The 21938-nt window shown below is 41.4% G+C and overlaps 1 protein-coding gene and 2 long non-coding RNA genes across 4 annotated transcripts in view; 2 read left to right on the forward strand and 1 right to left on the reverse strand.

Annotated features, from left to right (window-relative positions):
- Positions 1-8359, forward strand: part of LOC118494212 — a 19369-nt gene extending 11010 nt beyond the window's left edge. The window contains exon 3 of the long non-coding RNA XR_004896293.1: positions 8345-8359. This is a non-coding gene — a long non-coding RNA (uncharacterized LOC118494212). The remainder of the gene's footprint in view (positions 1-8344) is intronic.
- Positions 8360-8929: 570 nt separating this feature from the next.
- stxbp4 (syntaxin binding protein 4) overlaps positions 8930-21938 on the forward strand; it is a 77710-nt gene continuing 64701 nt past the window's right edge. For both annotated transcript variants that reach the window (XM_031311355.2, XM_031311356.2), the window contains exon 1: positions 8930-9088. In XM_031311355.2, coding sequence (XP_031167215.1) covers positions 9033-9088 — 56 coding nt within the window. In that variant the 5' untranslated portion in view covers positions 8930-9032. The remainder of the gene's footprint in view (positions 9089-21938) is intronic.
- Positions 15169-17030, reverse strand: LOC118494214. The gene is made up of 2 exons (XR_004896295.1): positions 16947-17030; positions 15169-15366 (listed from the first exon to the last, which is right to left on the reverse strand). It is a non-coding gene; the product is annotated as an uncharacterized LOC118494214 (long non-coding RNA).

A 21938-nucleotide genomic window follows, 5' to 3' on the forward strand; every position in this document is an offset into this window, starting at 1 on the left:
TTCAAAATTAGGCCCGATGTTCCCACATTTCTAAGATTTTTTTAAAATTAGGCCCTATGTTCCCACATTTCTAAGATTTCTTTCAAAATTAGGCCCGATGTTCCCACATTTCTAAGATTTCTTTCAAAATTAGGCCCTATGTTCCCACATTTCCTTTTTCATGAATTTGTATCATATTTTATCCCCCTAACCCCAACCCTAACCCTAACCCCTTACTCTAAAAAATGTTATGGAATGATAGGGCTTAAATTGAAAGGAAATGTAGGAACAAAAGACCTAAATTTGAAATGTACCACCCCCCCCTCTCAATTTAATCAATGCTACTTCACCAATAGACCATAGGCCCTCTATTATATACCAACACATTCTCACTCCCATTCTCAAAATACGGCCGTTTGGTCAGGTGTCTTTGGCGTTGTTATGACGCAAAAAGTCTCCTTTAGCGTCCTTAAGTATTTTAAACAAACTAAAGCGCTGTAACGTGAACAGTCTATAGTGCCATACAACAATAAAATCAGAGCAGCAGTTGCTGGTTGTATTTAGCCGCTACAGAGCTCTGGGACGCCGGCTACCAGCGGCAGTTGTTAAGCAGCCATTAGGTGACTGTGAGCCGGCTATAGGCACCGCCAGATGACAGAGCTTTCAGGAGCCGTGGTAGTGGAGTTTAGCCAGAAAAAGTGAGCGTCATGCGGCGATGACAGTTAAGTTTAGGCACCATACCAATTAGTTAAGTTCAGGATCAAAACACTCCCAAGGTATGAATGAGCGTTTCCTGGGTGTAAGTATTTTGTTTTTCACTGCGAAGTGAACTTCGCTCTCCGACTTGAGAGTGCCGTGTTTTATGTTGTCACCATTTTGGGCTATTTCATTTTGAGATTACTTTCCATTGGATATCAATGTTCATAAAGTGTTTTCTTCTGCATGGTCAATTTCACAAATCACACGCTGGATGTAACGAAACACTCAATTCATGATTCAATACGATTTAAAGTTGACAATATGATTTTTTTCAGGATTTTTTTTAACCCTTGTTTTGTCTTCTCGCCGACCTGCAACTTTGTGTTTTTCTGGGTCGAAATTTTAACATTTTGTTGTTCTTTTTCTACACTTTTCTTGATGTTTTTGTCGTTTTTATTAAAAAAATGTTGTCACTTTTATCCCATTTTTTTTGTCACTTTTTTGACGTTTTTTTTATTAAGTTTTTTGTCGCTTTTTCAGATGTTTTTTTTTCACTTCTTTGTGACTTTCTTGGTCACTTTTCTCAACTTTTTGTCGATTTTATGCAAAACATTTTTTGTAAAAATATTTACGTTTTTTTGTCGTTTTTTGCGATTTTCTTGGTACTTTTTTTGTCGATTTTATGCAAAAAAACGTGTCACTTTAAAAAAAACAAATTGTCACTTTTTGGGAATTTTTTTAATTATATTTTTGTAAAAAATATTATGTTTTTTATTGCTTTTTCCGATGTTTTTTTTCACTTCTTTGCGATTTTCTTGGTCACTTTTTTTCAGCATAAAAAATAAATGTTTTTGTCTATTTTTTTTTCGTTTTCATTTTTGTAGCTTTTTCCAACATTGGTCACTTTTTTCAACATTCTTTTGTCGTAGTTCTGATATAGAAAGTTTTTGTAAACGCGTCAAATTTGACCCGAGGACAACAGGAGAGTTAACAGAATGAGCTGCAGACAAATGAGTGAAAACCATATTCCTTTATTTCTAAAAACGGCAAAACAACAGATGTGTCCTCTTATCAAAAGTGACACTAAAACTTTATTTTATCTTAAATAACAAAAAAATTGGATTTCTGAAAAAATCCCACGTCAAAATAAATACAGAACTAGAAAAATATCTCTTCAAATAAATAAACTAAGAAGACGTAGCGACACCTGAAGTGCAGTGTTTCCCTCTAAAGGCCCAGACACACAGAGCCGACGGCCAAACGTCGGCAGAAAAGGCAGTTGGACTGATCAGTCTCCCCAAATTGGTCAAAAAAGTGCCTCAGAACACACTGAAGAGACGAGACGTAATACGTCTCCATAACAGCAGGCGGCGCTAATCTGTATTGTTGCCCAAAAATGAAAACCGGCAGCTGATTGGACAAACGCAGACTGTCATGGCGACTCGTTCAGAATACAATCTCATATTTTACTAAAATAGTTCACCAAAACGTGTTTCTGAAAACATTTGAAGAGAGAAATAGGCCGTGCAGTTGCTGAATCTGTCTTCATTTCAGATCAACAAAGGTCAGTTTACCAATCCACCAATCAGATGGGTCATTGGAGTCTGACTGCCAGCAGTGCCCGTCCCGCCGATTATACATGTCAAATCGGCCAAAATCAAGGCCGACGGCCCCTCGGACGGACGACGGCACAGAACACACTGAACAGACTCGAGTCACCGACCTCGCCAGACTCTCAGACGGCTGATTATCAGCTTGGTGTGTCAGGGCCTTAAGATGTAGTGGAGTACAAGTAGCAAAACAGGAAATTACTCAAAGTACAAATACCTCAACATAGTTCAGTATTTGAGTGAATGTACTTTAGATTAGATTAGATTGAACTTTATTGTCATTGTGCACAAGTACAAAGACAACGAAATGCAGTGTGCGTCCAACCAGAAGTGCAAAAAAGCAGAAAAGTGCAATATGATATACAAGTATAGACAGGTGGTGCATAGACAGGACAATACATATAGTGCAGTGTTATAAGAGCAGAATAAGTATGGCTATGTAATATTAACAGTGTATGAACATGTACAGATATGTGCAATGTAGTAGCAGTGACATTATACTAGTAGTAAGAATAATATAGATATATGCAGTGTATTAGCAGAATATATAATAAGAAAAACAGAATAAGTATGGATATAATGTATGAACCATACAGACAGATATGTACAGTATGTACAGCTATGTGCAGTGTGGTAACATTATAAGAGTAGTAGGAATAAGTATATGTGCAAGATGAAGTAAGTTATTTTGGCTAAAGCTAAAGCTGCTAACCAAAGCCACAACATTCAGCCAAAATTATCCAGATTTTAAGAGAACATATAAACCAAATAAACCAATGTTTTTTAGTCATTGACAGGTCACACTTCCTGTCATTCTCCTGCCACCATCGTCTCTTGATGCGTCATTGTTGAGGCACTGCATGTCAAAAGGTGCTTGACATTTAGAAATTGTGTTTCCTTTCTGTGTACAAATGTACAAACTTTGGAGGAAGTTTTGAAATCACAGGATTCCTGTTGTTGCTGTTAGATGTGACGCATCAGCATGTTGTCATTTTCCAGAAGTGTGCCAGTACTCAGCAGTCCTATAAGTACTTCTGATTTTTTGTTGCTCTAGCTGTCGTTATGCTGTCTTATTGACTTCTGTCTGTAAATGTATCCTGTTAACATTACATAACATTAAGTTACAATATAAATGGGACTGACTCAGTTTAAAAACTGGTTTGCAGCAGGTTCCTGTTCTGCAGAAACAATCAAACATTCAACATAGTTACGGCACATGGGGACAGACACATAATGTCTTGATGTTAGCTGTTGCTCTTGTCTTAACCCTTGTTAAGTTTTTTCTATCAGAAATATGGGTTTCTTCAGGGACGTCACTAGGATTGAAAGACAGGGGAGGCTTAGCCCCCAGGGTATTTGTAACTTGCGTTTGCAAAATCTTTGCACTCACATGTTTTGTTACTGTATTAGAGCTAGACTTGTGTCAACAACCAGCCAAGAAACCAATATATTAACAAGTAAACAGTGACAGACATATCCTCTTCTTCCATTTCTACTCTGTTCCTTCTGTCTTATCCTTTAAGATAAAAAAAAACCCTGATGCTAATTTCATGACTTCGAAATGCAAATTGGTGACATGAAACAACATCCAAAATGTCCAAAAACTGACAAACAGAGGCCAGACAGCTAATAAGTTGGTAAGTTAAACAAATATGACAAATAACAGCACACGAAAAAGAAAAAAATAGGCATAATAGGCATCACTGCATACTTTATCATGTAAGCTATTGATACGGATCCTATTTAAAGTGGCTACTGTCTAAATACAATAACCTGGTGGCGGAAGGAATAAAAGATTTGGAGTAACGTTTACTGTATGTAGGATTGCTTTCATTTTATTTTCACATGTGTATCTGTGGGCATGTCCTCATCTTTAGCCTAGCCTTAGGCAACATCTATGTATTTAATTTATCATAGCCAATGAATGAAAAAAGTTAAATTGGTTAGAATATAGCTAGCATATGTAATAAATATAATGAAATAATTTAGTTTAGGCTATGCATAGTGCCTAGGCCTGCCAACAAATGCTTATTGTTACAAAACAATCCTTAAATTACTACCAAATTTTGGTCCAACCAAAAGAGGTGGTCTCGGTCCGGACCAAACTGAACCATGGTCCGGTTTGTTTATAGTGTGAAAGCATTTTTTGGATGGTTCGGACTTTCGGACCAAATACAAGGAGCTCTGGCAGGCTCTCCTTGTGTTACAAGACCGGGGAAGCTCCTTTAAGGAACAGCTCGGTGCTTAGTGTGTAGGCTACATGAGAGAGTGAGAGTGACGGTGAATGCGCTCAGAGCAGACAGCTGTCGGCTATCAGAGCTGAGAATACATCAGCAGTTTATTTGTTAAGTGGTAGTAAATGTACAGTGTAGGTTTCCGTTTGTTTCTGAATAAATTCTCCAGAAAGTTTCCGTGTATCGCTTCTCAACATCACAACAAAACAAAAAGAGCCGCGGCTGTAGAGGAGAGCAGCAGTCAGTAGGGGAGAGCAGCAGTCAGTAGGAGAGAGCAGCAGTCAGCAGGAGAGAGCAGCAGTCAGTAGGAGAGATCAGTCAGTAGGAGAGAGCAGCAGTCAGCTGAAAAAACTCCGACACAGAGAGAGGATACGAGAGGACGGGAAAGCTCGTCTACAAACCAATCAATTATAAGTATCTGGAGACGCAGCTCACATATGTGATGACGGCAGGACGTAGTTTTGTCACGTAGAGATCTTTAGTGCGCTTGCATAACTGCAGTGTGAAACCAAAACTTACCGGATCAAATGTTACAATGTAACAAAAACATGAACCTTGGTCCGGACCTTGGTTCGGATTTTCATGTGTGAAAACGCCCTAAGTTTTCAATGACAACAACATGGGGATTGACATAGTTTTAGAATATGCCTACTATAGAGATAGGCTATATTACTGGCAATGGATAAAGAGTTTTGATTAGCTTGCTAAGTTAACCATTTCTTGTATTTCCCTCGTTCACTCTAGCTAGACTTTAGTTTTCCATAGCAAACCAAAATATCCCCTTTCCTTTACCTCAAGAAAACGTAGCTAAAGGTAAGCAGGTCATTAAAAACAACTTACAATTTCACTCTGTATCACGCTAGGTGTAATCAATCGTCCTTTCACCATTAGCGTGTACCGGTGTGTGTGTTTGTGGGAGGGAGGGTGCATAGCGAGTTCAGACCAAAGAGTAGCGATGAGACGAGATGAATCCCCCAGTTACTTGCAACGCGCCGGTCTGCAACGCTCTGAAAGCTGCAGGTTCACACCAATGCAATGAGACGGTGCAGTGCATCATCTTGATAGCACAACAACTCTCTGTACTTCTGTCTAACTTCGGACTTTTCGGCCTTTTTGTAGCTGGATATATATAATTTGTTGCGTCTAAATATGAATGAGGATAAATCGAAATTGTTATTGTTGTTCTTCTTATTATTTAGGGGGGCTTAGGGACATTTTGGGGTAGCTTCAGCCCCCCTAAAATAGGCCTAACGACGTCCCTGGGTTTCTTTTAATCAAAATGCCCAAAAATATGTATATAATGTATAACGTATAATAATAATCGATGCATGGATGTACGTTGTATGGAACCCAAAATCTTTGCACGTAAAATTAATGTTTACTTATGTAGCTCTGTTGTGTGTAAATGTGGAGTGCTGTCAGTAGAAAGAAAAACTAAACCAATCGGTGCTGCCTACACCGTGTTATCCTCCTGCTAGAGTTAGCACCAACAGGCTTAAACAGGGCAAGTTTTAAACATGCTTTTAGCCTCTAAACATGTTTGAAATGTCATTACAAGAGCCTACCCATGTGAAGAGATTCCTTCTGAGGGATCACAGAAAATCTGACTGGAATATTGGATTGTATGAGTTCGACAATCGACTAGTGTGGACTTGAAAGCAGGAAATAAACAGAGGTACGTGCACTGGCTGGATTAACACAACTTTTATGCCTTTCTGTCACATCTCCTGCAGTCAGATTCACTGTGTTCACTCAGAAAGAATAACTGCACATGGGGAGGCTCTTGTAATGACATTTCGAGCATGTTTAGAGGCTTAAAACACGTTTAAAACTTGCCCTGTTTAAGCCTGTTGGGTGCTAACGCTAGCAGGAGGATAACACGCTGTAGGCAGCACCGATTGGTTTAGATTTTTTTGCTACTGACAGTACTCCAAATTTCCAAACAACAGAGCTACGTGATGAAATTGACCGGTTCAGTGTCTTGCCCAAGGACACTTTGACACTGATGCACCAATCAGGGCCAGGGGAGGTGTCTAACTGTTCAGATGCACCAATCAGGGCCAGGGGAGGTGTCTAACTGTTCAGACGCACCAATCAGGGCCAGGGGAGGTGTCTAACTACATGCACACACTGTCGGTACACGATCCGTTCTGCCTGCACGATCCGTTCTGCACATGCGCAAAATGTTCGCGCATGCGCGGTTGTACGAGGATTTACGACACTGCACGATCTGTTCCACGCTTCCGGTCGACAGCCAAGCTAACGTTAGTTTAGCTAACAGCTAATTCGGCTAACCGCTAGCTGATTGTAGCGGTCTGCCGTTAGCCTCCACAGGCAAGCTAACGTTAGTTTAGCTAACAGCTAATTCGGCTAACTGCTAGCTGAGACAGCATAATGTAATACATGTAATAACTTTAAAAGACCCTCAAAATAAAACTTGAAAATAAACGTTGACATATATAACAAACACCTAACATATATAACAGCTGTTACGTCAGTTCTACTTTACTTGTGCTCATTTAAAATACAATCACTCAATACTTGTCTTTATTGTTATTACTGTGAAGTCTTAATTTAGCTGTAGCCTGCTTTTCCCATTACGTTTGAGTTAACGTTATTTTAGACTGAATCTAGCTGTCAGCTAGTGGTTAGCTGAATTAGCTGTTAGCTAAACTAACGTTAGCTTCCCGGTGGAGGCTAGCCATAGGCTAGCGTGGAACAGATCGTGCAGGTCGTATCCTCGGTAAAACAGTATTATGTTGCGCATGTGCAGAACGGATCGTGCAGGCAGAACGGATCGTGTACCGACACACACATTCATTCTCCCTTGTGGGGGGAGGGGCTTAGGAGACCGTTTGGGCTTTAGCAGAAAGGGGGGAGGGACTGAGAAGTTGTCGATGTTCACATTTTTTGGCTAAGTCCTGGATCTTCACAATCCTACCTAAAGCACCTTTAAATGGTTTTAAAACAGTATTTTGACCAAATTTTGACATAAACTAGTCTGTGATTCACTCAACATCCTCTGGTCTTAACTAATAGTCAAAATAATTCATAATTTCTGCTTTTTTAACTAAATAATTAGGTATAATGTCATATAAATTAGGTTTATTGACCATGAATTTAAAAATAAAACGTTGAAGAAAGTGACAAAAGCATTTAAAAAAAGAGACAAAAATGCTGTAAAAAGCACCAAATATTCAAACTCACTTTTGACCTGAAAGGACAACAAGTTCATCGTTGACGGAAGGACAACACAAGGTTTAAGACTGGGCTGAGAAATCTCTGAATACCAAAGCTGGCTCAGCTCTCACTTTCTCTCAGTTCCTCTTCCCCTTTTTCCTTCCCATCTGTCTTTTTTTAATCGCACAAACATTTTCCAGTGATGATTCATAGCTTATTGTGTACTCAGTCAAATGAAATTTGAATTTCAATCCATGTGTGCTGACTCCAACCTGCTGCCTTGATGCTTAAAGAAACGGCAGAGTTGTCAGCGTAACGTTTGATTTATCCGAATGCATTTCTGAGACCCTAAAGAGGCAACGCGTTAAGCTCCTTCAGTGTTTTTAACTATAACGCTAATCTTTCAACTGGAGAAAGAGCACGTCTTAGGAAAATGTTTAGTTTCATCTTCTGTGACGTTAGTGTGAATGTGCTTATGTGTGTATATGTGTGTGTGTGTGTATGTGTGTCTCTGTGTGTGTGTGCATGTGCATGTGCTTGTGTGTGTGTGTGTGTGTGTCCCTGTGTGTGTGCGTGTGTGTGTGTGTGTGTGCATGTGCATGTGCATGTGCTTGTGTGTGTGTGTGTGTGCATGTGCTTGAGTGTGTGTGTGTGTGTCCCTGTGTGTGTGTGTGTGCATGTGCTTGTGTGTGTGTGTGTGTGTGTGTCCCCGTGTGTGTGTGTGTGTGTGCATGTGCATGTGCATGTGCTTGTGTGTGTGTGTGCATGTGCTTGAGTGTGTGTGTGTGTGTGTCCCTGTGTGTGTGTGTGTGCATGTGCTTGTGTGTGTGTGTGTGTGTGTGTGTGTGTGTGTGTGTGCGTGTGCGTGCATGTGCATGTACTTCTGTGTGTGTGTGTGTGTGTGTGTGCGCGCATGTGCTTGTGTGTGTGTACATGTGCATGCATGTGTGTGTGTGTGTGTGTCTCTGTGTGTGTGTGCATGTGCACGTGTGTGTGTCTCTCTGTGTGTGTGTGTGTGTGTGTGTGTGTGTATGTGTGTCTCTGTGTGTGTGTGTGTGTGTGTGTGTGTGTGTGTGTGTGTGTGTGGCGGACGGGTATCAGCACGGATTAGTGAGTAAAGGTAAGCGTGTGTCTCTCCCTGTCTAGGCGGATTTCCATCCTTCTCCTCTTCACTCCGGTCACACACCCCGACCTCGTGTGAACTGCCGTTGCCGTCTCATCTCATCCCGCTGCTGTCTCATGGCGCCGTAACACTTGTGTGTGTGAGTGTGTGTGTGTGTGTTTGTGTGGGATTGGTCGGTTGTTGTTTTTTGTCTAGGACCGTCGTGCGATGCCATTTCTCCCTCAGGACGCCGAGCGATTCGATGGGCTGTCTCTCCTCTACTGGTAAGCTAATTCCCCATCTGCTCCTCCTTCTCCCTTCCTTCCCTCCTTCCTTATCTCCTTTTTTTTAAAAAAGAGAGACAGAAACCTGTCTCCTTTAAGGTGGTTTAAAGCTTTTTGTTTTTCTGCCTTGATCTCCGGCTGTGGCTCACTGACTTCAGAGGTTAAATAGGTTTACAGCCTGTTTACCGGCAGATGCCTCTGACTTTAAGTCCACATGCTTGCGTGCAGTTCTGGGTCATGCATGTAAGAGCGGTTTTAACCCTCCTGTACGACGCTCTTCACAAGTAAAATAAATAATCAGTTCTGTACTTTCATTGAATTTTGTCATTTTATTCAATTTAATAGCATTTAGAGAGACATAAATTGATAAATGGAAGTTGAAAAAAGTGACAAAAATGTCAGAAAAAGCTTCAAAAACGTAAAAAGGCGCTGAAAAAATCGACAAAGACATCGGAAAAAGTGACAACAACTGGATGCCCGGGTGCCCTAGTGGTAGAGCGAGCGCCCATGTAAAGAAGCTCAGTCCTTGACGCAGAAGTTGCGGGTTCAATTCCGACCTGCAGCACTTTCCTGCATGTCACCCCCCCCTCTCTCTTTCATTTCTAAGCTGTCCGTCCCTAAAGGCCTAAATGCAAGAAAAGAATCTGACAAAAACATCGGGGGGGAAAGCGACGAAAGTGTACAGAGAGACCACAAAAACGATGAAAAAAAAGTTTTAATTTTAAATTTTTGACCCAGAAAAACAAAGAAGTTGCTTGAAGTTCGACGGGAAGACAACAGTAGGGTTAAAGGGACATACCAACGTTTTCTAATAACACATTCAGTCAGTACGGATTCAGTGCAGTTCCTTTTCTGAGACTTTATACTTTCCATCCACTTGATCTCAGAGAGTGATTGTACTTTTTATGCATTTTACATTTTTCTTTTTACAGATTTATATTTGACCTTCAACACGAGGTGAATGTGTCAGGTAAAAATCTTGTTTTCAAACTTTTTCACGGACTTTGGCCAGTGTCTTAACTTATAGAGCCCGACTGATAAAGGATTTTTAAGGCCGATATCGATACAAATATTTGGTGATTTAAAAATCTGATATATCGGCTGATATATATATTTTTTTAAATCCAGAAACGTGTAACAAAACATGAACAGATTTCCCTAACATTAGTTATTTGTAGTTATTTATGAGTCCTCACTAAAATAATAAAAAACTTTTATTGTCACAACAGAACATCAAAATATATTAAAGTTCTGATAAATAAAATGTATAAAAATACCAACTTAAGATCTGAAACTTAAAGGGTTAAACACGAGTGTTGCCAGCAGGGACATTGTAGAGCGCCCTCTGGTGGACAAACTCTGCAACGCCAACACTCAGAACACGGTTGAAGGGGGTTTTGTCCGTTTTTATTTTATTTAATTCATAATTATAAAAAATGCATAATATCGGCCCGCCAATATATCGGCCGATATATCGGGCTCATGTTAAGTCAGTCCCTCCAGAAAAACGTGATTATGCGATCGCATAATTCAATGCATAATCAGCCAAATTCTGCATATTTATGCGGGGGCCGCATTTTTTGAAATACGCCGCACTTTCGCCGCATAAATTGCCAATTTCCGCGCAAAATATGCGGGGCTTGCATGATTTCATAATTCCCGCATTTTCATTGCAAAAAAAGTCACATGTATCTTAGCAGAAAGTTGAAAAATGTTGCGTTTACTTCACACAAGAGCAGCCATTTTCCTCTTTTGCCATGGGAATGTTATGAAGTGACATAATTACACGACGTGAACATCATCAAAAAGCTGCAAACCCGATGAAGCCATGATGAAACCGCAGTTTTTGCAAGTTCCCGCAATTTCATCGCATAAAATTGCATAAATATCCCGCATATTTCATCGCATTTTTTAAGAAAACGTGCCGCATAATCAAGGATTTTTGCCCACAACAATCACAAAAAAGTTTTTTCTGGAAGGACTGATTAACTTACACAAATTACTTTCAGACAAATCTAAAAATACTGTCAAGTAGAGCTGAAAAAAAATCAACATAAGAGTCAATCTACAGTTACAATAAGTGATCAAACATTTAAGACATAATTATTTAGTGAAAATGTCAAAACATCCTCTGGTTTCAGGTGAGAATTTTGCTGCTTGGTTTTTTGTAATGTCACTGAATTAAAAACAGCTTTGGACTTTAGATAAAACATGCAATATGAACATGCAACAGGAATTGTTCACCATTTCGTACAAACATTGATTAATCAGACAATTTAGAAAAAACATTCAATAGACACGTGAATAATGAAAATAAGTGTTGCTAATACAAAATAATCTGCAAAGTTATCAAATAAAGGCAGTGGAGTAAAAAGTACCACATTTGCCTCCAAAATGAAGTAGAAGAAAGTAGAGTTTAGATTTTCTGCCTGAGCCCGAACTTAAAACACAAATGATCAAGCATTTGTGTGTTTTTAATCATTACTTTATTAGCCTAATTAGTCGCGGAGAAAGCTCTGCCTCTCCAGCTTCTCCCGTAACTCTGGGTGGATGTCCTGACCTGACCTGAGTGTGAGGTAAACTGGGCTAAATCGTCTTCCATAACCGTGCAACCAGGCCAGATTGTTTCAGATATCTCACGAGTCCTTTAGCAGCAGATGTGGTCTCTCCTATACCTGGCGCGTTGTCGGCCAGTGCGTTGGCATGCAGACCATGGCGAAGCACAGTATTAATTAGGTGGTGAGGGACAGTATTAATTAGGTGATGGAGACCGTGGTGAAGGACAGTATTAATTAGGTGACGGAGACCGTGGTGAAGGACAGTATTAATTAGGTGACGGAGACCGTGGTGAAGGACAGTATTAATTAGGTGATGGAGACCGTGGTGAAGAACGGTATTAATTAGGTGACGGAGACCGTGGTGAAGGACAGTATTAATTAGGTGATGGAGACAAGAAAGTCTCCTATATGGTTCCAGGTCTTTGATTATGTTGCAGCCTTGATCTGTTCCCCTCACTATTCGGCTGAGGGAGCTATGGGTCGAGGTTTTTAGCGTTTCTTCATTCGGATCCATTTGCGATCCGTTCCATTCTGAATAAACTAACAGCAGTTTACATGCTTCGTCCTTGTTGCATTATTCATTAAGATAATTCTAAACAGATTTCTGGAGTTCAAACAACTCGGAATTGTAGTTGAGAACGTCAGTTATAACGGCCCACGTATTAAAACATTGTTGGGTTTAAATCAAGCTCAGGCTCATAATTACAGTTAATGTGTCGGGCCGGGCTGGGCTCGGTCACAACGTGCACGGGCTCGTATGATTTACATTTTGTAATCATTCAAAATCAAGGCCGACGGCCCCTCAGACGGACGACGGCACGGAACACACCGAACAGACTCGAGTCACCGACCTCGCCAGACTGTCCAACGGCCGATTATCGTCTCTGTGTGTCCACACCTTTAGTGGTGTTTACTGTAGTGAAAAGAAGTGTAAAACGCCAAAAAAAGCACCAAAAACATTGAAAAAAGTGCCTAGAAAAAAGTGCATGGTCCAATAGAAGACAGCACAATAGTTAAACATATAGAATTTGCACTGGCACTCTCTTGCACTATGATACCATTGCACCTTTCTGCATTTTTTCCACACCGCTCCTTTAAACATGCTACAACCTAACTTTACTGTAAGGGCACACTATTGGTATCTTCCTTTGTATTTTTGTAGTATGTGTCGGTACACGATGCGTTCTGAGCATGCTCAGATGATAATCCTGTTGTACGAGGATTTACAACACTGCACGATCTGTTCCACGCTTCTGGTCGTAGCTAACAGCTAATTCGGCTAACCGCTAGCTGAGACAGCATGAAAAAGACCCTCAAACCTGAAAATAACCGTTAAAATATATAACAGCTGTTACGTCAGTTCTACTTTACTACTTGTGCTCATTTAAAATGCAACCAATCAATACTTTACGTCTTTATTGTTATTACTGTAAAGTCTTAGTTTAGCTGTAGTCTGCTTTTCCCAGTGTTTAGTTTGAGTTAACGTTATTTTAGACTGAATCAAGCCGTCAGCTAGCGGCTAGGCGAATTAGCTGTTTGCTAAACTAGCGTTAGCTTCCCGGTGGAGGCTAACCGTTCTCTTAATACATCCATGAGGCTAACGGCAGACCGCTACAACTATGACAGATCGTGCAGTGTTGTAAATCCCATGGATGTATTAAGAGAACTCGTAAAAAAGGATTATATTCTAGCGCATGCGCAGAACGGATCATGCATGCAGCACGGATCGTGTACCGACAGTATGTACAGTATGTGTGCGTGGCTGTCGTATGTCTGTGTGCCTATGTGTATGTATGATGTGTATAAGCTATTGGACACCTTCATTTCCTTCTGCATAAATACAGTATCTCTATATGGGCTGAAATATGTGCCACCAGAAACTGAATTTGAATAATTCATATTTGAATTTGAATTGCTAAACTTGAATAATTGCATTGAAAAAGTGAATTTGAATCACATAATTTGAAATTGTATTTATTCGTTTGGAACTGAAGTCCAATAAAATTTGATCCTCACTGAAAATTCAACTCTCTATATATCTTCACATTCAATTCACACAATTCAAATTCAGTTCTCAAAATTCAATTTTATTCAATGATTTAAATTAAACAATACAATTTCAAATTATGTGATTCAAATTCACTTTTTCAATGCAATTATTCAAGTTTAGCAATTCAAATATAAATATTCAAATTCAGTTCCTGGTGGCACATATTTCAGTCCCTATCTCTAGCTCTGTATCTATCTATTTATGATAGATAGATACAGATGGATGATTGATCTTCTCTCATGCGATCACTTACTGTCCGTCCACACCGTCGCTGACTTGAGCTGCAAAGAAGCTCTGGCCGCCCGGTCAAGGACGCTTGTCAGAAAGTCCGGGGAAGCTGTTTGAGGCTTTGGCCGCTCTGACGTAGCAGCATTCTATGTTCATCATGGAAAAAGATCAAGCAGCCACTGCACGGCCAATACACTGACACTAGAAACCTTTTATAAATGACATATATAATGACAGAATGTGTATTGGTTGTTGGTCGCAGCGGTGTCTGTTAGCAGTTAGCTCGCTCGTTAGCCGCTGAACCGCAGCAGCATGCAGGCAGAGCGAGCAGCCGCCAGCTGTTGATCCGTGCAGGACTTCACCGTGAGCGGACTGTTTAGAGACCATGTGACCGGCAGGTAACGCTAACTGGTCCCTATACGCAAATATCATAAATGATAGGGAACCCAGCAACGGCCATGATGAGCTTCTCCTCCTTTTTCTCTGAACTAATGTTTTGGTAGGAACCAAAGTTTACATCGTATGTTTCTCTGGAATCAGCCAGCGTGAATGACGTCTATATTCTGATTGGTTGCCGCTGCTTGCTGCTGAACCGCGTCATAGCTCATTACCATAAAGTTGACCTACTTTCAACTTTCTGATTGACGCTCTGGCGCTCAAAACGCCCAAAATGCGACGCCAACAGCTGAGAGAAGCAGCTTCCATTGGAAATTAATGACTTCCGGTATCTTTAGAAGCTGAAGTCGGCGGCGGTGTGGACGTACAGTTAGTGATGCTGTTTGAAGTGAAGCTGCAGAAGTGTCTGTTTGCCTTACAGCATCGTGATAATCTGTCGGCGTATGGATCTTTCTGCATCACTCATCTCTGTGAAAACAGCTGCTGCGCTTTATCACAGGGAGTCTCCTGTCATTATTTTCCTCTCCGGTTGAACATACAGGGAGGGAAAGCACCTTAAATATGTAAACACCAAATAATTCTCTTCAGAGGCGGCACATTTTAATGTAATGTTTTTTAACACAAACAGGGAAAACTGCATTTTCAAGTTGGGTTTGTTTGTCCTTCAAAAACCCTTTTAAAATGTGTTCTTGTGTCCCCTCTGTGGGTCTAAACTTATATATGATCATCATATGATATTGTACGAAAACTTATGCACACAATTCATAGGATATCTAAAGAAATTACGAAGAATGCAGACTGGTCATGTTACCAAGGGCACTTTTCTTCGTGAGTTGTTAAAGGTCCCATGGCATGAAAAATTCACTTAATGAGGTTTTTCAACATCAATATGAGTTCCCCCAGCCTGCCTATGGTCCCCCAGTGGCTAGAAATGGTGATAGGTGTAAACCGAGCCCTGGGTATCCTGCTCTACCTTTGAGAAAATGAAAGCTCAGATGGGCCGATCTGGAATCTTCCCTTTATGAGGTCATAAGGGGAAAGGTTACCTCCCCTTTCTCTGCTCTGAATTTGGCCCGCCCATGAGAAAGAGAGAGACATCATGGTCAGTTGGTCAAGGCCACACCCCCACCCTCCATCTTGCACCCCCCCCTCTCCTCCTCAATAGCATTTAAAGCTACAGACACAGAAATGGTACATCCTAAGGAAAGATCATTGTGGGACTGGCTCTAGTGGCTGTAATTCTGCACCAAGGCTGAATTTTGGGAAAGATACTTCAGCTACAGTATTAGGGGACCACTAAGGTCTATATAAAGAGACTTCAGATACAGTATTAGGGGACCACTAAGGTCTATATAAAAGAGACTTCAGATACAGTATTAGGGGACCACTAAGGCCTATAAAAGAGACTCAGATACGATCTATAAAAGAGACTTCAGATACAGTATTAGGGGACCACTAAGGCCTATATAAAAGAGACTTCAGATACAGTATTAGGGGACCACTAAGGTCTATATAAAAGAGACTTCAGATACAGTATTAGGGGACCACTAAGGTCTATATAAAGAGACTTCAGATACAGTATTAGGGGACCACTAAGGTCTATATAAAAGAGACTTCAGATACAGTATTAGGGGACCACTAAGGCCTATATAAAAGCATCCAAAAAGCAGCATGTCATAGGACCTTTAACTAAAATAGATTCAAACGAGAACTTATGCCAAACAATTTGCGTTACATATCTTACAAAACTGTTTTTGAAGAGGGAGCAGACATATAGTCATGAACGATCCATTGCTTCCTGTTTTATGGTGATTTATTGTTTAAGTCTGTCTGTATGTATTTTAAAGGCCCATCTAGGGGCGGGCATGGCAGATTGGCATTGGTTTATGCAACATACTTTTCCCTATACCAATAAACATTCAAATACTGTTCACCACAGGGGACTTACATCCACTCAGAGCAATTAGCTAACAGAGAACTAAAGGAAACAGCTTACAGTAGCTTAGGCTATACAGCAGCTTACCTCAGAGAGATTGCCAGACGCTGCTATGCGTTAATAGGTTACCCTGAGTTGGTCCGCTGACTCCTAAGATGCGGACGTGACAGCCACCCCAGAAGGACCTCTAACTGTCCCACCGTCATCCTAAAATATGTCCTGACCCAGCCGTGGTTGATGAGCTGGGGTGAATCTAATCAAACATTTTAATCAACAAGATAAACAATAGTTTTTAAAACATTGGCAGGCAAGTATTTAGCATTTTCCAGGGTAAGGATTGGGGAGTTAGCGTTATTCGTCACTTCCCTTGTGTGTTAAGGCCTTAGTTTGGATTAATTTGTCAAACTACTGTTCCCACTTTTCATTCTTACATTATGTTTTCCTTATTTATCAGTAATATCAGTTTACATGTAATGTAATGTAAAGGTCCCATGGCATGGAATGATCACTTAATGAGGATTTTTAACATTAATATGAGTTCCCCCAGCCTGTCTATGGTCCCCCAATAGCTAGAAATGGTGATAGGTGTAAACCGAGCCCTGGGTATCCTGCTCTGCCTTTGAGAAAATGAAAGCTCAGATGGACCAATCAGGAATCTTTCCTTTATGATGTCATAAGGGGAAAAGTTACCTCCCCTTTCTCTGCTTTGCCCGCCCAGAGAATTTGGCCCACCCATGAGAGAGAGAGAGACATCATGGCTTGACAACAAGCAAAGCATGGCAGTTGGTCAAGGCCATGTTTTTTAAGAGGTTAGTGGTGTTATAATCAATATTTTCTCAGAGTGGGCAGAGACCAAAAGCAGAGCTAAACAACAACATATCAACCTTGTGAGACATTATATTAGTGCCATGTTTACAGCTTGTTCTGGGCCCCCGCCAAAAAATGGTAACTGCAGGTTTAAATATTTTATTACGAGACCTTTTTTTTACACCATAACATAATGAAACCAAGAAGTACCTTTAAAATAACTTATCGGTTATCTTAATACGCCAAGGATGCTTTCATGTGCTTCCATAATCATCAGTAAACAGCAAAGACAACATTTTCTCCTCTTGTCAAGTTGTAACTCTGCATTTTTGATAACATGGTGATCACTGAATGGAGGAGTGTTTTATGTTAAACCTAAAAATGTTTGGCATCAACAAACCCATTTCCCTGATGCGGGTCAGCCCTATGGTCCCACAGCCCAATGTTCCCACAGCCCTATGGTCCAACAGCCCTATGGTCCCACAGCCCAATGTTCCCACAGCCCTATGGTCCAACAGCCCAATGGTCCCACAGCCCTATGTTCCCACAGCCCTATGTTCCCACAGCCCTATGGTCCCACAGCCCTATGTTCCCACAGCCCAATGGTCCCACAGCCCTATGGTCCCACAGCCCTATGTTCCCACAGCCCTATGGTCCTACAGCCCAATGTTCCCACAGCCCTATGGTCCCACAGCCTTATGTTCCCACAGCACAATGTTCCCACAGCCCTATGTTCCCACAGCCCTATGGTCCCACAGCCCTATGTTCCCACAGCCCAATGGTCCCACAGCCCTATGTTCCCACAGCCCAATGTTCCCACAGCCCTATGGTCCCACAGCCCTATGCTCCCACAGCCCTATGGTCCCACAGCGCTATGTTCCATAGCCCTATGTTCCCATAGCCCTATGTCAGGGGTGGCTAACCAGTCCAGCATAAAGAGCCAAAAAAAAAAACGCACCATAGTAAAGAGCCACACAACACATGCACGCCCGCACTACAACAGCGGCTTGCAGATCTAATGACAGTCATAATACAAAGCAGAACAGTTTTATAGGTTTCTTTCTTACCTAGACTGACTCAGTGGGAAACTTGGCAGTCTTTGTTATCCACAAGCCTTTTCAGGTCTGGCTTGTACTCAGTTGTGGCCACTCGAAGCAACTCTTTCACGTGTGTGTCGGTAAGAACAGAACGATGTTTTGACTTTACTTGTTTCAGTGTAGAAAACACTGATTCACAGACATAAGTTGCTGCAAACATTGACATTAGCTTGAGTGCAGCCTGTTTAACATTGGGATATCTGTCTGTGGGCACTGTTTTCCAGAACTCTGTGGTTCCTTCTCTCAACACAGATTTCAGTCTGTCATCCTCACAAAGTTCAATCATCTCCAACTGGGACGCTGCTTCATTTGTCACTAAAGGGGCTTTCAAACAGTCAGATTCAGCAGTGAAAGGGTTAATGAGGAAGGTGATCTGTGGCCGTTTTTCCCTCAGGTTGCAGAATCTGTCCTCAAAACTCTGCTGCAGATTTTCAACCAGTGTTGCATAGCGTGCAGTGCTCCTTTGTAAGACCTCAGCTGCTCCTCCACTTGCCTTCAACAAGGAGGGGAAATGTGTGAGCTCTCTCTTTTGAAGATGGGTCTGGAATAGCTTGAGCTTGCTGACAAATGTGAAAACACTTTGCACCAGGTCAGGCAGCATTTTTAACTTTCCTTGCAGCTCTACATTCAGTTTGTTCAGATGATGCAGCATGTCGACCAGAAACCCCAAATCTGAAATCCACTGGGGGTCATGTAGCTGAGGATATTCCTTATGTTTCTCTCCCAGAAACAGCTTCACTGGGTTCAACATTTCAAAAAAGCGGGAAAGCATGTTACCTCTTGAAAGCCATCTCACAGTGCAGTGGAAAAGCAGATCACTGGGAAGATCCTCATCAAGTTCAGCTATGAGGTTTTTGAACTGTCTGTGATTGAGAGCATGAGTGCGAATAAAATTCACAATTTCTAGCACTGGTTTCATGACGTGGTCCAAGTTCAGCTTCTTAGACACCAGATGCTCTTGATGGATAATGCAGTGAAATGTCCAAAAATCCGGGAAACGGTCATCCGCTTTACACAGCCCAACAAGGCCATTTGCAGCTCCTAACATAGCTGGCGCACCGTCTGTGGCTATTGCTGTCAGTTTTGACAACTGTAAATGTGCCTTCTCAGCAACAGTCATGAGTGTCTCTTTCAAGTCAATGCCACGGGTCCTGTCTTTTAACGGCACAATGTCAAGCAGCTCTTCCTTAATTGTGCAGTCTTCTGACACAGACCGTACAAATATTGCCAACTGAGGCTTATCTTGAATGTCACAACTCTCATCCAAAGCAATGCTGAAATACAGGCATTTCTCAAGGTCCGTATGTAACTGTGTTTCAATGGAGTTGTTAATATCCGATATTCTCTGTTCAATTGTGTGCCGTGACAGCTGCAGGTCGGACACAGACCGCTTTAAATTGTCATTTTCAGGCGCGAGGATAGCAATGACATCTTTGAGACATGTCTTCACAAAGTCCCCTTCACTGTATGGCTTTTTGGCACGAGCAATGTTCCATGCTACCTGATATGATGCTAACGTGACAGTCTCTGAGTGCTTCGCGAATTTTCGAAAAAGCTGAGTCTGCTTCTCTGACTGCCGTTTCAACGTGTTTACCTTGTGCTTGCGAAGTTCACTGCCTTTGGGGAAATCCCGGGCGATGTTAGCATGGACTGAGGTGAAATGGCGCTCCAGGTTTGATGCTTTAAAATGCGATAGCGAAGTCTCGCAAATCAAGCAGAAAGGCTTCTCATTTCGTTCCACAAAAAAATACAGTTCCTCCCACTCAGATAAAAATGTCCTGTGCTCCTCTTCATATTTGCGCTTAGCTTTACTTTTTCCTCCTGACTCTGCCATTATTCACTCACTCACTAGCATCACCTACCCTGCATTGTCAATACACGATATACAGCTAGCTACGGCAACACCACTTAAACAAACCACATAGTTACCGTCCTATGATGTTACCGACCGACGCGATACGAAACGCGAAAGGTTTAATATATATAAATATATACACAGTATTTTTATTTTTTTCCTTTTATTTTTTTAACCCAGAGCCCAGCCGCTCAGTTAGAGCCTCACAGGAGCAGGCAAAGAGCCGCATGCGGCTCACGAGCCGCAGGTTCGCCACCCCTGCCCTATGTTCCCACAGCCCTAAGTTCCATAGCCCTATGTTCCCATAGCCCTATGTTCCCACAGCCCTATGTTCCCACAGCCCTATGGTCCCACATTTCTAAGATTTTTCTTAAAGTTAGGCCCTATGTTCGCACATTTCTAGGACATTGTCAAAATTAGGTCTTGTGTTCCTACATTTCCCTTCAATGTAACCCCTATCCTCCCACAACATAGTTTAGGGTTAGGGGGATAAAATCTGATAGAAATTTTTGAAAAAGGAAATGTGGGACTACTTTTGAAAAAATCTTACAAATGTGGGACCATAGGGCTGTTGGGAACATAGACACGCTCCCCCCTTGATGTGAAGTAATGGATACTCTTCCATCTACTGTCAACAATAATACAAACATTGATTTATTGACTCTACATACACATCTTTTTGTGAAAATGTCTTATTGTTGCAGCTCTAGCTTTCAGTGTCATGAGGTCTGAAGCTTCAGATCTACTTAGTCTGATTCATCAACTCAACCTATTAAATAAGTCAGGAAGAGCATTTGTACTGGCCTGGTGTCTGTACTGTGGCATTTCTGCTTGCTTCCTCTGGCAGCAGGCCTGTGTGGGATGTTAATCACTTGTGGCAGGTACTGCAGATTATCAGGTATTAAGTGATCAGTTTAATTGCTCCCTCGTGTCCCAGCAGCGAACAGCTGCACGTTGTCATCTGTTCGCGGGGCTCAGAGAGCCACCGTCGCTGCTACTGCTGTCAGGTTATTGAGGTGAAAAAGCAGCCTGTTCTCACGAACCATACGTACAAAAAATCTATGAAAAAGCAACTGTAATTCGTCTGCATTTCACATTTTTTTCTGCTGTGTGCACCACATGTGTACATGTTTATTATTCCTATATATTACCCAGTCTTAGTTTGATCTTTCTGTTCTTGGGATACCTGTCATCAAATAGTTGATGAGAGCTTTTGGAGAAGTTAAAATCCTGCCTACCTTTGCACCTCTGTGAAGTGGGCATGAATATAAGTTTGTAGGTTTCAGAAACTTGCAAACACTGTCGCTTCATTGACGCAGAAAGGTATGGAGGGAGAATGATGATGTTGGACAATCTGACACAACTTTAAGGAATACCAACATACATACATACGTACAAACTGCATTGTAAACGCTTGGTATAATCACGTTTGGCGCCAAAACTCAGAAACCAGCCAGGTTGAGTTAAAGTTCAGTCTTACTCATGGCCTGAAACAAGCTGAGGTCAATACCAGACAGGTTAATAAGAGAAGGAAAACTCCTAAACCAATTAGGGATCAGACAAAGAGGCAGCAGTCCAAAAAGGCAGGCAGGGGTCAGACAGACATGCACGAAGGCTGAAACGCTAAGCAGCAAAAAAACGTACACGATCTAGCAGAGAATGAATGGGAATGCCACAGAGAATATATCGGTTGGCGAGGGAAGCAAGTGTCTACAGTATAAATCCAATCACAGTGTTTGTTTTCAATAACTTCTGGGTAAAAAAACTCCTGAGTCCCATACATACAGTTTAAAGGTGCAGTAGGTAAGACTTATAAAACTAACTTCGTCATATTTGCTGAAACTGACCCTATGTTTGAGTAGAACTACATTTAAAAATAAATCCAGCTCCTCTGGCACCACCTACAGCCTGTAGTGCGATTTC

The sequence above is a fragment of the Sander lucioperca genome, chromosome 22 (assembly GCF_008315115.2).
Source record: "Sander lucioperca isolate FBNREF2018 chromosome 22, SLUC_FBN_1.2, whole genome shotgun sequence".
Classification (NCBI taxonomy): Eukaryota; Metazoa; Chordata; class Actinopteri; order Perciformes; family Percidae; genus Sander; species Sander lucioperca.